The sequence below is a fragment of the Accipiter gentilis genome, chromosome 4 (assembly GCF_929443795.1).
Source record: "Accipiter gentilis chromosome 4, bAccGen1.1, whole genome shotgun sequence".
In the NCBI taxonomy this organism is placed as follows: Eukaryota; Metazoa; Chordata; class Aves; order Accipitriformes; family Accipitridae; genus Astur; species Astur gentilis.
In genome coordinates, this window is record NC_064883.1 from 34,755,788 (window position 1) to 34,772,690 (window position 16,903).

At 33.9% G+C, this 16,903-nt stretch overlaps 1 protein-coding gene across 3 annotated transcripts in view; it reads right to left on the reverse strand.

Annotated features, from left to right (window-relative positions):
• The window catches only part of PFKP (phosphofructokinase, platelet), a 47,200-nt gene that overhangs the window by 11,413 nt on the left and 18,884 nt on the right, over positions 1 to 16,903 (reverse strand). For 2 of the 3 annotated variants that reach the window (XM_049798085.1, XM_049798087.1), the window contains exons 5-16: positions 14,540 to 14,705; positions 13,757 to 13,801; positions 13,548 to 13,656; positions 13,010 to 13,105; positions 11,475 to 11,567; positions 10,977 to 11,102; positions 10,329 to 10,393; positions 9,560 to 9,629; positions 6,700 to 6,846; positions 5,768 to 5,838; positions 5,179 to 5,266; positions 4,087 to 4,239 (exon numbers count right to left, since the gene is read on the reverse strand). In XM_049798085.1, the coding sequence (XP_049654042.1) occupies positions 4,087 to 4,239; positions 5,179 to 5,266; positions 5,768 to 5,838; positions 6,700 to 6,846; positions 9,560 to 9,629; positions 10,329 to 10,393; positions 10,977 to 11,102; positions 11,475 to 11,567; positions 13,010 to 13,105; positions 13,548 to 13,656; positions 13,757 to 13,801; positions 14,540 to 14,705 (1,229 nt within the window). The remainder of the gene's footprint in view (positions 1 to 4,086; positions 4,240 to 5,178; positions 5,267 to 5,767; positions 5,839 to 6,699; positions 6,847 to 9,559; positions 9,630 to 10,328; positions 10,394 to 10,976; positions 11,103 to 11,474; positions 11,568 to 13,009; positions 13,106 to 13,547; positions 13,657 to 13,756; positions 13,802 to 14,539; positions 14,706 to 16,903) is intronic. The other variant, XM_049798086.1, reaches the window with a different exon arrangement.

The following is a 16,903-nucleotide window of genomic DNA, read 5'->3' on the forward strand; positions in this document are numbered from 1 at the left end:
GAAGACTGTACCTTCACCAAGCACGAGCATTAGATGATTATATGCAACATCTTTGCATCACTGCAGCAAAATATGAAAATGCTTTCAATAAAGGGTCACTTAATAATTATAAAGGATAAATAAGTGATAGGTGGTTTTAATAATGTTTTACGACTATTTTTTGAAAATAAGTACTACAGTAAGATCACAGAGGGATACTGTACTATGTCGATGAAATGGTTTAATCTTTTCACACCCTTTTATTGTATTTGTGTTTTTAAAAACGGTATTGCCATAACCAATGATGCTTTATAAAAATACACGCAGTCAAGCAAAGACTGTGGTTTGTTGTCTTTATGTTGATCTAAATGCAAATGACCGTTGAAAGGGATGGATTTACTGCTCCACCTCCACATCCAGCTGTTGCTAGGGCTGAAGTGGATGACAATTTAACTGGTTAGCCAGCTTGGCCAAGCTAATTTTCAGCTGCCTAGTTCAGATTAATGGGGAGCCATATATGCTAGTACCAGCACTGGAAGGGTACAGGAATCTGTTTTTCAAGGGAAATGCATGGAGACTCCATTAATGCAATCTAACTAGCTTTCTTTGCTCCTCAGTGGCTGCTTGCTATTCTTTTTCTCACAAAACTAATTGATCAACCTGTACCCCCTTCCCTTTGATGAAAGGAAAAGGCAGATTGTCAAAAGAAACACATTACCAGGTTTTAGACTCTTCCTTTCTCAGGTTCTACTTTTCTCCATCTCTAGCCGATACCTTTTTCTTTTCATTTCCCCATTTACTTCTACATCTCCTAAATCAAATGAATATTCTTCCATGCCTTATTCTGGTTTATTCCTCTTTCCATCACTTCCCTCTAGCCCATCAGTAGGCTTTGTTTTCAAATTAAATTTTCATCCTTTCCACTCTCTTTCCATGTTCTGTAGCTGGAAGAGTCTAACTCCTTGTTCGTTCTGCTTAATTACAGAGTAGGTTTCTGCTTTTTAGTTCCATCTGCAAGATGTATTGCTAATGCCTCTTTTTGATCAATATTAAGTAATCCAATTTTCATCTAAAAATAAATTTCTATCCTTCATGATTATGTAGGAAAAAACCTAACACTTCTTCGGTGTCACATTCCAGAGGTCTGCTATCTGAAATAATATTCTATTCACTTCACTGGGTTAGCAACATGAAGTTGAGAATATAGGTATTTTTATTACGGTAGTTATTTTATTTTACTGATACTTCTTTTCACAGAAAACTCAAAGTTCATGTTCTTATCCTGCAGTCCTAAACAATTTATTTTGTACATCTAGATATACAAGCCTTAAGCATACCCTTTTCAGGTACAGAAACATCCAGCTTTCCCCAGGTATTTTATATTGGAGTTTTCATTGACAATTTTTCTAATATTCTGAAAACTGAAGTGAAAAATACAGCACATCATAAATTTAAAACATTATTCAAAAAACAAACCAAATTCTACTATTCAACTGATTACAAGCCTATATTTTAAAACAAAAATGGAACATTTCAAGAGGGTTACAGAATTTGTTATAGAATCTAATTTATAATCATTGAGAAATGTACCACCCACTATCTGTGACTTAGGGAAAAGCACACTCTTACCTAATCTCTCATTCAGAAGTTACGTATCTGGTTGTCTGGGTTTTATTGTTTTCCTTTTTAAATGCAGCATCTTAACACATTTTACGTGCAAATGTCTCCAGGTACCATTTACATGCCTTGACAAGTTTTAAACAACCTAACATTGACAAGTGTCTAGTAATGCCAAACACTAACAAGGCCTCATTACCCAGTAGAAATGTACTTACCTTACTAAAAACTGTCAAGAACACAGAAGAAAAGTACCACAGAAAAACTAAATGTGATGACATTTTAGTGTTCATAAGAGGTACTAATCTGAGAGCATTGAAAACTGATACATTTATTGACCTAATAGTGGCAATAGGAATAAAAATGCTATAAACTAGATATAATGGACATTCACATCCATCGGCTACCTTCATTTACCACAGTCAATTGTATGACTTGTATTGAGCTTATCAGTCACACTTAAGAGGGGGCATCATCATTATGCAACCTGATCTGCACACGACACAGGAATGAAAGGATACATTTTTCATTATTGGTTTTAGTGAATCATACTCAAACCATCAGAGCAGAAAACTGAAAAGATACCAAGCAGAAATGTTGCCACAACACAGAAGTCTGCTCCTTCCCCAAAAGAGAACAAAATTTAATTTTCCATTTAATTGAATCTACATCTTGCAAAGCCATTACATTTCATATTTATTTCAGAGAAAAATCTAGGCAAAATAAAATGCAAAACCAAGATGGAAGCTATTAGTAAAAAAATATAATTTTGAGAATTATTCAACTACTGCATTGAAAATATGGGGATACTGACATTTTATTATCTAATGAAGGCAAGTGATATCTAGAAACCTAACTATAAAGCAAAACACAACAACAAGGAGAGAGAGACTGACTGACTACAATATATCCCCTCTACATGAAATAACCTATAAAAAGAAGTCAGTTAGGCAAACAAAGCTTATGAAGAAAAGAAAAGAAGAAAAGTAGGTGTTATGCACAATCATTTTACTCACCTTAATTTGTGATCAATCATTTTGGAGAGATATTTTTATTTACCAGAACTGGAAACAACATCCACATTTATAACCTACGTTGTCTATAAAGAATACGTTCCAGATAAATTTTAGGTATCTTACAGTCTTGTTCAAGGCAACAGTTAAGGAAACTGAAATTTGCTAACTGAAGGGTTTATTTTGCTGAAGATAAAAATATTTATGTTACCATGGTAAAGAAAACAAAACAGGTGAAGTTTATATTAGTGCTTTTGAAGTTGATAGCATTTGAGGAATCCTTCAAATTTCTGAAAATAATATCATGATTAAAACCTTCAAATGTATCTAACTGATAGAAGAAGTGACATTTAATTTTCAAAAGCAACTTGAAATTCTTTTCCTGCTTTACATGAGCACTGTGCTCGTTATTTTTCACTTTTTAAAATGTCGCTTGATATGTACAATCAGTGAAAAATTCTACATTCTGGCTCCAACGTGGCAGGAGACAAAAATCAGAAAGTGGAACTTGTAATAAAATATGGTAATTTATTGTAAATCACTAAGTTATGAAATAATTCTGTTTCTTCTTTATAAGTAAAAATGTAAATTCAATTTTGAAGACAAATGCTTTATTAGGTCTTTGCTGTGTTTTGAACAAACTATGGACACTCTGCAACTGTATTTGCAGTATGTATGTGTCTGCAGATTACACTGAAAAGAAAAAAATTGAAGGAAGTGTAATATTACTGCTATTGTTTCACAGACAAAATTATGTCAGAATATAAACAGAATTGCTTTTCTTAGCGGAGGCGTAATGAATTAATGCTTAAGTGATTCAGATGAACTGTAAACGTGCATGCCTGACAATTTAATTTGTAAGGTGTTTGACAATGCTTTCTGTCCACCTGAGTTTAGTATTAATCAATATATTTTTAATTTATAATCATATTACTGGATTTGATTTTTTTAAAAATACTTCACAATATGTCTCAACTCTTTTTGCTAAATCTGTTATTAGTAGAATACATGAAATTCTTATTTTTAGAGAAATATGGATCTTACATTATGTATTAGAGGAATAAAGATGTTACATAAATAAGGATCTCTTTCTGAACAGAACCACATTCACTCAGTGTTTGTTACAGCTAGGTATACTGATAGTTTACCCATAATGGGGATTTTTTTACTCTGCAGTGCATCAAATGATTGTCAAGTCTTAGCTTTAGATTTCTTTCTTCTGTATACAATAGATATATGCCATCTTATTTTGTATTTTACAAGTTTACAGGTCACTGTAGTTTCAGAGGAAACCTAATGGAAGCATTTGGGATCCTAAACCTTCTCTTTTTTAAATGGGTATTATGAATGTGGCTATATCAAGTAACTGTATCATTTTCCAAAGTTCTGGTCTATAAAAATATCCAGTTCTAGCCAATTTAGTCAGTTTAAACCAGAACTGCTTTGTTAGTAAGCGCACACACCAGAATAGACTTACATCAGTTATAGTGTTCAGAGCAGTATCTGCACCAATGCTGAAATCTGAACCCGGTACATTGTTGGATACAGTTGCAGGAACCATAACCATTGGAACACAGAATTCGTCATATTTCTCTCGGGCAGCTGACAATTCCAGAAGTCCGAGGTACGCCTGTTGGGCACAGGCATTGGGTGAAAAATTAGGATGAATAAAATAAGGGTAAAGTTTGAGTGATAAAACGGAGGGGCCACAGGGGGAGCCATTTCTACCACAGCACACTTCAGCAAGTCAAAGCATTAAGGAACCACTAAAATCTAACACACAAAAAAAAGAAAGCATTAAAAACAGGTATATATTTGAAAACACAATAAATAGAACAGTCATTTTCAAGGGGATATATAGTTTAGACATAACAAAGTGCTTTGTACAACAAAAACATACTGCAAACTAGTTCCCCAATCTTCAGGTACCGTTACTCCTGATTTAAAATCTTAATATTTCTGAAGTAGGGCCATGCCTAACAGGTTGGTAAAATTGGATGATTCTTTCATTATCAAGAAGCAATTAGCATGCTCTTCTTTGGGAAGAGTTGGCAAAATACTTTCCTGAATCAAGATTTCAAAAATTTATTGTTTTGGTAAATTGAAATGAACATGAAATACAGAAAAAAAAGAAAATACTTCTCTAAATCAATTACAGATTTTGAAATGCACTATGTGAGAAAGAGTGGCTTCAATAAGGGACTAACAGTGCAATTACCACTAAAGGTATGGAAGTATGTTCTACGTATTGATACAGTATAGACTGGAACTTGCACTACTGAGGTCATTAATTATTTTTTTTAAATACAAAAATACTATCATGCTATCTCACCTTATTTATCCATTTAGCACATCCTATTTTGCAGCTACTAGTCACTGTCTTGAATGTCAGCTTTCCACAGAATCGGTGATTGACAATACTTCTGATCCTAAACACTACTTACGTTGTGTATCAAATATAGTTGTAACCAAATGCACTTTGCATGAAGATTGGGTAAAAATTAAAATGGACTATCCGTTTTGTTAGAAATTCTACTCTACTTAGATATAATTAGACATTTTAGTGTACCTCAAATCCACCAATAACCATAAGGGCATTAATGTTGTTAGTGCGCATCTGGTCAGCGATCTTCTCCAAATATTTTGCAGGAAGAGTACTAAAAATTATTCAACCAAAAGAAAAATGAAAAAAATTTATAGACTCTGCAGCAATAAAAACCAATTACTAAGCTGAAACAGTAAACCGAGCAGGCAATGCAGTATTTTTCATTTTACATTTTCATCCATACAAATAATTCTTCCTGACATCCATTAAGGAATCATGTCAACTGTAAAGAAACTACAGGTTTGCAATCCTTTTAAGTGTAAAGACCCCAGGAAATTTTTAAGCTGAGGTCCCAACTCCCATTTTCATTCTCTCTTCAGAGCTGGTACAGTACTATAAAGATATCCAAGTTGGAACATAACAATTTAAAAAAAAAAAACCAAACAAAACCACCACTACCAACAAAAAAAACCCAGAAAAAAACACCAAACCACAACATAAAATTGAGGACTTAAAACAGTTTGTCGAAGGAAAAGAGCATGGAAACATACACCAGTTATAAGAAATACTAGAATTCATCTCATCATATCAATTGGCAAAATATTGATGTTACCGTTTTGTACCAAGAATTGATCCTCCTTGACCAGTCCAGCCTCCGACATCTCCCCAGCTGATTTCCTTTATCTTTGAATAAAAGTAAAAATGGAGATCCTGTTATGTAATTATCCAATTACTTCTCTTGACATGCAGCAAACACCAGGTACTACTTAATGTAAAGTTGTTGGAACAATTTGTTGGGCACTGACAGCACCAGAAATGAAGTTGGCAAAGAAAGAAAATAGCATCAAGACATTAACTTAATTTCTCTTGAATTCTTACCAATCCCTTTCCATTCTATTTGTTCTTTCTTCCTCCAGACCATGATGAAGTCTGCCTCTTTGTTTCATATAACGATCCTATTTTCACATCCTTTCCTACTGAATGTGAAACAAAAATCTAAATCTAGGTCTTTGAAGCTAGTTTTGGGACCTAAGGCTCCAGCTAGGCTTAGAAATCATAAGTTTGTAGCCAGTTTCTCCTCAGTATACCAACTGATCCTTAACATTTAAAACAGGGGAACAGAAGAATCTAACTCACCTGGGGATAACCTTCCTCCCCCGACAAGCACCACTGCAAAGTTTTTTATAGCAAAGAAACACAGATGCAACAACTCATGACACAGAATCAATGATTCTTCTGTTATTCTGTGGAAAACCTATCATATGCTAAACATCAACCAAAATTTGAAGGTAGGATTCATCTGGACTAATTTTGTAGCTCTGCAGCATGTGATTAGCAATACTTAAGATAAATGAATCTATAGACTTGAATAGTTGAGGAATACAGTAACAATTTGGGTTTTATATATCTTTATGAAATAAAAAAGAGCTTACAGAATCAGTTCCCACACAGTTATGACATAACATACCTTCTAAGAACATAAACAAAGGTCATGGTGTCGGAAGGGGTACATACTACTATGTAATGCACATATGCAATACTGACCTTCCCTCTAGCAAAACCTTCAAATCCATCAATGACAGCAAACATTTTATGGCCTTCAGTTATGCCAACTCTCACTGCAGCCCTCACTGCAGCATTCATTCCAGCTGCAGGGGCACCAACATTTAAAACTGCCACATTAAAATTAGTCTGCAAGAGAAAAATAATATTTAATAAGCACTTTAAGTTCTACACCATGGTTAATTATTCCATCATACACAGTTGCTAAATGTTGGAATGTAGGAAAGGAATTTCAAAGGCCCTAAAACCATCAAAAATTTGAAGTTAACTACAAGGTGCATAAACATATTTCCCCATTTGCAAAAGACCACATATAAACAAACAGTTTAAAAAAGAATGTTTGTTTTTAAATAAGACTTTATCACATTTTTATTTGGTTTTCAGATTAAGTTATTCAGGTTTTTATATTATAGCTCAGCTAGGTTCCAGAAACATAAAATATCTTGCGTTATTCAACCAGTTTCATGTTATCAAAGCAGTATTTTGCAAAACCACCCAGCCAAGAAAAGAATAGGAACCAATTCTAGCACATAGCAGTTAGGTGTATATCATCAGTATCATGTAAAGTGAAACAGATGACAACTTTTAATCTAAAGTATTGTCCAGGTTTTTAGAGCAGCTGACAATATAGTAGTAAACAGGAGCACTCAGCATCTTTCACAATACCATACATTTTTCAGATTATGGCAGGTTTTAAAGCATTTCCAAATGACTCAAAGTAACTGTGCTTATATACAGTGTCTCCCCAAGTTTAATGAGTATCCCAGGTGGGCAACTAATCTACTCAAATGGAAAAGTCTGAGATATCAAATATACTTTTGTAATTTAAACCACAAGAGAAGGTTCTATTTAAAACATAACATGAAATAATAAGTATTTTGGTATATAATATGTATTCCATACCTATGCATTTAGTCCCCATTTATATTGCTTTGTTGTCAATTGTACTCTAGATAAAACAACTACATCTAAATGGATGTAAGCATTACAGACTGAACACAAGTGGCCAAAATCACACAGTCTAGCTACAAAATACTATTAAAAACTTCTGTCTTGTTACAACAGCCACAACTCTAAAACCACAAGAGTTTTCAAATTAAGAATACTTTCTTCAACTGAATTACTACTTTAAACTGATAAATCCAATATCATTCAGATCATGGATTCTTTCCCAGAGGAAAAAACTTCAATACTTGCATTAAAAAGGAAAATATAATAGAAAAAGTGTGCACTGTAAGGGTAAACAAAGCAAGAGTGCTACTGTGTGTAGAATGCTAGTAAACATCTTTGGATTAAATTTTAACTGCCGAGCATGAAATGCAGATCTTCTGTTCATGAAGTATTCCTTGAAATGGAAAGCTTATTTCCAGATAAGTCACAGGCCACTGTCTTTGATTAAGAAATGGTCAGCTAGTCTAAATCGATACAGTTTCACTGATATCAATAAGTGTTGATTTACAACCGATAAAAATATAATCCATTACCAAAAGATTAAGAAGGCACTGCATTTTATTAATTTTGTTTTATTTTTACAGCTTCAAAATTAATACTGAGAGCAAAAAGTAAGTAAAGAATTAAAACTTTACATGCCTGACCTTTGGTAAATTTTAACCACTCTGTATGAATTTAGCAAACAGAATTTAAATAATAGCAAACTATTTAAGTGAAATGCAAGAAACTTTGACAGCCTTAGCTTACAAACTAAAATTCATCATGCTTTAGGGTCAGCTCGATGACCTTTGAATTGCTTATAGCTATTAACATGACAGAAGCGTAACAATTTGGTACTGTGGAAGAACTAGACGTTATTAGCTTTATCCTGGAAGATGGGAATACAAAACAAAAAAAAAACAGAACGGTTGTTAGGTAATGATCATGGAATCTCTTTCAATAAAAGGAAAAAAAAAGAAAGAAAAAAACAAAACAAAAAAGGAGACCCGAAACAGAACATGTACGATTTCTTTTTTAGCTCTGGCACAATCAAAGGATTGTAGAAAAACGCAAAGGAAGCACAACCAGCAAAATACGTGTGCAGCAACACTGCTGAAGCAGAGCAGTCAGTAGGCTCTAGTGATCTGATCAGCTTAGCCTCTTCCTCAATTCCTGTGACATGCACATTTCATCCAGTTTTTAATCCCCATGCAACCCCTTTTACTGAAGCACAAAGATTTACCTAGTGTGGCCAAATCCAAGTAGTTAATAATTACAAGTGGCCTACATTTCCTTCTAACGCCATCCATCACAAAAAGATATGGCAAAACTATTTTAAAACAAAATACAAAAGCCCAGTGCTAACAGTCCTAAATTTGCATTGGTATATATATCTATATAAAACAAACAAACAAAAAAGCCCCACAACACCCAAAGCAAACAAACATGTGATCTGGCAAAGCAAATGTTGACTATCTACCAAAAAAATCATGAATTCTTTGATCTCTTGAAGGTCAAACTTAGGTCCTTATTTTTGAAACAAAACCAAAAACAACCACAATAAAAAATCCACCCTCTTAATCATGATTACATCACCTTTCCTTCTCTTCATGTTAAGGAACAGAGGGCATAACAGTAACTATGAGGACCAGACACACACCCAAGAGAGAAAGAAACTGTCTAGCAGGAAATTTTCTAGTTAGAAAGGTATTTCACTTTAAAAAAAGTTAGCTTTTATTAGAATAAAGTTGTGTGTTGCAAGCATCTTTCTGCCATTATAATATTTAACGGATTTTTATTTTAGGTTTGAAGAGAGAGTATAAAGGCGGGATGAGGGGGAGAAAAGAAGAAAAATACTATTTGTTAAGATACCCCAAAGCAGCATTGCACACTCAGAAAAACCCCCCTTTACCTTTGGAAGCTCGGCATCTGGTTTTTTGTGCGACAGTAATTTGTAGGTGTTAAGGTTGTTTTCAAAGCTCCTAAATAAATAAGTAAATAAGATAAGTAAAATAGTAAAGTTTTCAACTTATTTTAAAGAAACGCTTGAATTTTTCAGAAGCTTTTAAAAATAGGTATGCAATATTAGCAGCAAAGTTATTACAAATACAAAACAACAAAAAATGGAAAAAGAGAGAACACTAGAAAATACTCAATCCCTTAAGATAATAGAAAATATAAAATAACTATATAGCTGGCAAGTTAGTTTTACAGATCATGGATAAAGCATTTTATTATCAAGTGACTTGAAACAGAAAATACTCTGTTGACAAATAAGAGGGCCGAATGTCTCCCTCAAACATTACTGTTGGAACACTACCAGCTACTTACAAACAAGGTCACGGGATTGGCCTCAAAATCTTGAATAAACAAACATATGGTTGCTACCAGTCAGCTCATACAACACAGCAGCTTTTTCTTTGTGAATAGGTAGCCTACTAGTGTCCATCACTATTCTGACACAGTACCGAATTACAGTTTTCTTTGTTCTGCATGTTTTTATGCAGATAAGAATTTCAATTATTCTACTTAAGCAACTCTTCTGTCTCCTCTATTATTCTCAAATACACAAAAACACATGGATATTAAATTATCTAAAATAAAATGTCAAGTGCCAGCAGAATAGCAAAGCAATTCAACTTTCCTAGAGTAAAAAAATTGATACAAGTTATTGGCCATACCTTCCACGAAGCCTCACAGCCTCAACAAATCTTCCCTCATCCATGGCTTTCTGGACTTCTTGAGTCTTGAAAAAAAAAGTTGATTACTCAATATGTTTAAAAAACACAGGAAATTATTTAATCTATTCCAGTAAATAGATTATTCTGAAATAGCTTTCCAAAGTGAAAAAAAGAAATATTGACATTTCATTAATTTATGAGCTACCTCTTATCGTAGCATAAATTACAGTGGACAGAGGAAGAACAAAGTAGAAACAGACAACTAAAGCCTTCCTGGGACAAAAAAAAAAAAAAAAAAAAAAAAATCGATGTATCTGGCTTTTTTCCCCCCCCCCAGTTTAAGCTGAACCAAAAGTTGACTCGTGTATGATGTGTAATGGATGCAAGCATCTGAAGAATTTGTTGTAGCAATAAAAAGATGAGATGAAATTTTAAAACAAATTAAAAATATATGTTTTTCTTGTTTGTTGATTGTTCACAAATAAGTAATAACACATAGAAAACACACATGAAATTAATTATTCCCAAATGTGGGAAAGTGCTGCACACATTCCCATCAGTGTTTTAATGACAACAGACAATTATTGTACACAGTGGTCTGTTGTAGTTAACGAATTACTATAAATTGGCTTTTTGCCAGAAACTCACCATCTGCACACACTCCATCAAAGGCAGACGGACAGCCTGGTTTCCAGAAAGGGACACGACACAGGCAGGAGTAGCTGGAGTAGCTTCTAAAAGGGCAAGCACAGCTTCCACGCCCATACGACTTGCCTGAAAATAGGTAATGTTTGAATGTTCAAGCAAGCACATAAAAGCACAAGGATTCCAATCACAGAAATGGTCATGATTTCTCTGTAATTCAAGCTGAAAACAATTATTCCTTGGTAGATGAAAATGTTGCAGGCTGTTTAATACCCTTAAGTATGGGTAATTGTTCTTGAGCTTTGCTTTTTTAATCCTAATATAGATTCCTTTACATGAAGTGCTTCACTATTCTGAATTTGAGCTATTCAGACAGTTAATGTGAGATAATAGTTGAATTTGTCAAGTTAATCAGGTAAAAAACCACCACACCCCCAAATAAATAATCAAAATGTAGTTGTACTATGTAGTGCCATGAGTAATTATTTTAGGTTCACTCACCAAAATTCTGTCAAAAGCTGAAGGGGTTCCACCTCTTTGCACATGACCCAAGATAGTTACTCGGGTGTCAAAACCGAGCCGCTGAACCACAAGCTACAAAGAATTTCAAAATATAGTGGGTTTATTATCACCATTATTTTATATATGCATGTGTTAGCATTACTCTGCTTTATGTGCTACTGGAATAATGCCATGTACGCTATACATTAGTATGTCAACAGTAACGAAAAGACTATAAAAGTTAAGCCAGCCTTTAGTTTATTCCTAACCTAGAACTAAACTCCACATTCCTAATCTAAAGGAACATTTTATTTAATAATGGCAAAACAGCGGCTTAGATTGCAATGCTTTAGCTACAGTTACAATGGCTTCATTATGCAGTCCCCAGTCTTATAAAAAACAGATCTAAATATTATAATTAGAATACCTGAAAGAAGTTCTGTTACAGTGGTTTTTTTCAGCCCACATTTCACCTACATGCAAGATTACACATCCCAAAAGATTGTGAGTAAAACTTTAGTGAAGATTACTTTTAACCTTAATTGACAAGGCTTTTACAATTTGCAGTAAAAATTATAGTAATAAAACTATTTCATTCAGTCAGGCTTTCTTTCCATTTCCTGTTATGTACCAAATCTGAAGTCACAGAAAGACATGTTTTATTAATACATCTTCAGTGAGCATGTAAGGTTAGGAATAAGTAATGGATACCATAAAGTAGAAAAAAAATTTAGAAGTTACTTACAAAATCTTCTATCCCTGGTATTTATAGTTTTTGAATGTTTTAACTGGCTGAAATTTGTAGCAAGCAAGTAGCTATTACGCTTTTATGGAAGAAACACTATCTGCAACATGCATACTTAACACCGCTTGGTGCTAAATTCTACTTTGTAAAACTGCAATTCTGAATTAAGAGTCAACGATCACTCTCAAACTGACAGCTATGGAAAACAAAACTTCATAGTCACAGGACAGATAAGCCCCAGGTAAAGTCAAAGTGTCTTAGCTCCGTCCTGCCAATGACTATTTTTCAGCTTCTTTTCTAACAGGACCCTTTCCAAGAAAAGCAGAATAATTTCAGCTCAAAAGTTTTTCTTTATCTTAGACATTAATGAAATTTTTGGCAAAGCAACCGTTTAGAAAAAAATGACAAGACTTTGTCCCAAGTAGACAGTATTATTTCACTATGAAACAGACCATCATTAAAATTTTACAAGAAATATAAGGTAAACAGGATTATAATCATTGATTTGAGCTGATTTCAGAATCTCTATCAATTAAGGCACCTATAAAGTAGGTGCTTTGGACTGTTATCTTCTATTACAAGGAGAAAAGGTTCTAATTAACAGTCACTGAAATAATTCCCCCTTAAGTAGACTACGGATTTAGGTAATAAAGCACAAATATAAACCACAACCAACAAACTGTGTGATAAACTACAGGAACAGATTCATTTTACAGGAATGTTATTGTTAGTAACAAGCCCCATCATAAGGGTAAAACAGCAAGTGTGTCATAGGGATGTTGACACTTACATCCTTAACCTTCTCTGATGTTATAGGTTTGTTGTGGCAGTCAATAGCTCCTTCAGCTACAATAATAATATTCAACCTTTTCTTTCGTGCACGATTCTATAATAAAAATAAAAGAACATCCATATAATGAAGAAAAAGAAAACATTTACAGCACAATTTTATAATCAATTGCTATACGTTAAGCTGCTAGGATTTGAGGAAATATTTTTTATACTTGATCACTTCAGAGTTCACACACATTTTATCTTCCTACAGGTCTTCTCATGGATGAAGTGAAATGTCTTATAACAAATTAACAAGGAGAGGTACACACACTGCTTGTATAGGAACAGTTTTATGTAATCACTAGAGTAGATCATAATAATTCTTCAAAACAATCACAGAATGCAGGAAAAAAAGCTCTTTTAAGATCAAATAGCACTATCTGTGACACCAGAAGCAAAGACTTGCTGAAAGCCCTGATCATGTTTTTAAATCACTGTTTTCAGACAAATATCTGCAAAGACTTCGGGGAATCCCAAACATAGTAATAAATTACCTCTGAAAGCTTAACACACATTGAATCTTCCCATCCTTCTTCTGGTGGGTATTCAGGAATAAAAACCCAATCTGCACCACAGGCTAAGGCACTAACAAGAGCTAGATACCTAATAAACATAAAAAATGATTAGACATTTATGGTTCAGATTTCCTGATCTTTCATAATTACATCTGTATGAGACACAAACTGCAGAAGACAATACATACCCACAGTGTCTCCCCATAACCTCCAGAACAAATGTCCTCTGATGGCTGTAAAAATAAGAAAACAACTGTAATACTGCAACTCAAAAATCCAGTCCAAATTCTTGAAATCAGAACCTTATATCAGGAAATAGCCTGTGTTTACCATGCTTACCAAACAAAGAAATCATTAGCAAAATGGAAGGCTGTATTAAACAATGTTTAAAATTATGTATCTTCCAATGCATAATTCATTTTCACTACTACTTTCATCTAAAACATGTAACAGCAGTTAGGAGAGAGGAGGTGAACATTTACTAGAAATGTAAGTGATGCAGAACCATAGTTAAGAACTGTAATGATATCGCTGTATTAAAAAAAAAAAAAAAAAAATCATTTAATTGCTTAGATTTACCTAGGAAAAGCTTATATACAAGCAGATGCTACTTCGTACTATTCAAGGTATGACTGGATTTTCTCTAGAACAGTATGTCTGGGAAAGACTAAAAACAAAAAAACAAAGCCTGTCCCTAAGGCTGATGCAGCCTCTACAATCAGATGCTTGAAGTCCTGCCATGACAGGAATGATGGGAAAAAAATTACTAAGAAAAAAAGAAACCGAGACACTTGAAAGATGCAGCCAAAAAGAGCTTTTATTCCCACTCTAGAAATTACAAATACCAGTTACCTAACTTCTATTTAAAATTAACTTATATCCTCCACTATTGTATGGCAATAAAAAACTTAAGATTTGAAGCGTAAACAACTGTATATTTGTTATAGTTTTCTATAACATGCATAATTTACCTTTGAGCAGTAGTCATGATGGCATCCACAACTTCAATGATTCTGTGCAAGGCTGAGTCAGTGCCTATGGTCATATCAGTGCCACAGAAGTCATTGTCTATGGATCCAACCATTCCCACAATGTTAAGGTAAGCATATTTCTTAACAGCCTCTTCATCAATCTTTCCTGTAAAGAAGTATCCAGAGAAAGACCTGTAAGATTCTTTTTCTTTTTAAACATTTTGGACATATTGCTTGGGTGCTCTACTTTTGTAAATTAAACATATCCAAACATTAAATTATGTTTAGATATTTTAGGTAACAAGGTTAGTCAAAACTACAAACAAAAGCCAAACAACCAAACAAAAGAATCCTGCATAGAACTCCTTACAGTAAGGAGGGAAACAAGAGCTTTTCAGTCCATTTCAAAGTGTCAACAGATCAACATGTTTTGTAACCAACCTTAAAATTGATGATTTGGATTTAAACAATAGCACTCAAATTGTAGTCTCAGTGTATGACATGCAATAAAGAAGTAAAAGGATGCAACTGGATGTGATTATGAGCATATGTAAAAATCAAAAAACAGCATTAAACTTTTGAAGACTTCTCTTCTGCAACACTGAAAGGCTCTGATTTCATGATTAATAAGCAAATACAATAGAAAAGCCCCTATTCTAAGTCTTAGTCTGTGTCTCCCAAGACATCAGTGAAAATGCTGAATCATCCAAGAGTTCTAAAGGATCTCAAGGATGAAATACCATAGCTGCTTAAGTGCTTAAAACTACCTTAGTATCTGTGGATGGTATGGTAGTAAATACAATGCCAAATTTTTAATATGGGATTCAAGAACTATATATCAGTGTGTTTAATGTCTATACTAGAGATAATAGTAGACAACACAATGAAAAATATGACTAAAGTCCATAAAGATAAATACACCACTCTGAAGAAGAATCAAAATGTTTTCTATGAATGTATACCATGCATTACAAACCTTTCCTAGAGTTCCAAAGGTGACTTAATAATCACATGAATAAGGGATATCTGGTTGACATATTCTACTTAGATTTCCAAAAAGCCATTGACAAGGTCTGTCGCCAAAGGATTTTGAGGAAACTAAGTAGCCACAGCATAAGAGAGAAGGCTTTTGCATAGAATAAATAATGTGAAACAGAGTAAAAAAAATAAGAAACAGAGGGCAGTAGTAAATGCAAGTTCTTGTATCTGAGGAAGGTAACCAATGGAGCTCTACAGGGATCTGCATTGTTCAACATACTCAGCAATAACCTAGAAAAGGGAATCAGCAGTAAGGTGCCGAAGTTTACTGATCAAACTGAATTATTTGGGTTCTAAAGGTATGGAGTGTCTGAGAAGAAATGAAGAAGACTAGCAAGACACAGTGAGCAGTAAAGTATCAGATGGAATTCATTGTAGATAAATGTAAATTAATACACATGAAAAGTGCACCCTAACATCACAAATAAAATAATGGTATTTTCAGCATAATAATAATATAATGCTGTTTTCATTAATAAATCAGCTTCAATGCTCAATAGCAATCAAAAAAATCAAAATATTAGAAAATATTAGGAAAAGAATAGAGAACAAAACAAAGATCATTATACTACTGTGTAGATCCATGGTTTGCCCTCATCTTGAATACTGGGTGCAGTTGTGGTCCTCCCCACCTCAAAAAGGACATGGTAGAACTGGAAAAGGTTCAGAGAAGGGCAACAAAGATGATCAAAGGTATAGAACTTACATATAAGGAACAACTAAGCAAACTAGGACTCTTCCATCTAGAAAAAGAGATGATGAAGGGAAAATAAGACAGCTGTAAAATCTCAAGTGGCATGCAGAGAGGAAGCAGGATTGATCATTCACTGTTTGTTCTAACACAAAAATTATAGGACATCAAATGATACTAGAAGCCAGCAGGATCAAAATTAACAGAAGATTCTTCACAATCTTCATCATTCAGTGAAGCTGTAGAACCCCTTGCTATACAATGTTTTCAGCAAAAATCTGTGTGCTTTCAAGGAGACTGTATACATTCATGGAAGAGAAATTCATTAAGGACTGCTTAACAGCATCTGGTTCAGGAAGCCTGAAGACAGAAATGGATGGAACCTATCAGAGTATTTCTGTATTATGAATAAAATATAGCATCAACACAGCATTATTTAGGCTTGTTCTGTTCTTTTACTCTTCCCTATCCATTCTCTTGAATGCTATCAAAGACAACTACTGGGCTGGATGCACTTTTAGGAACAGCCACTTAATGTTCTGATCTTAAACAGTGACATAGAGGCAGGAAAGCATCATGATTTAATAACAACCAAGTGTGTGGCTCATTGTAGGGAAGGAATTATCATCTTAGTA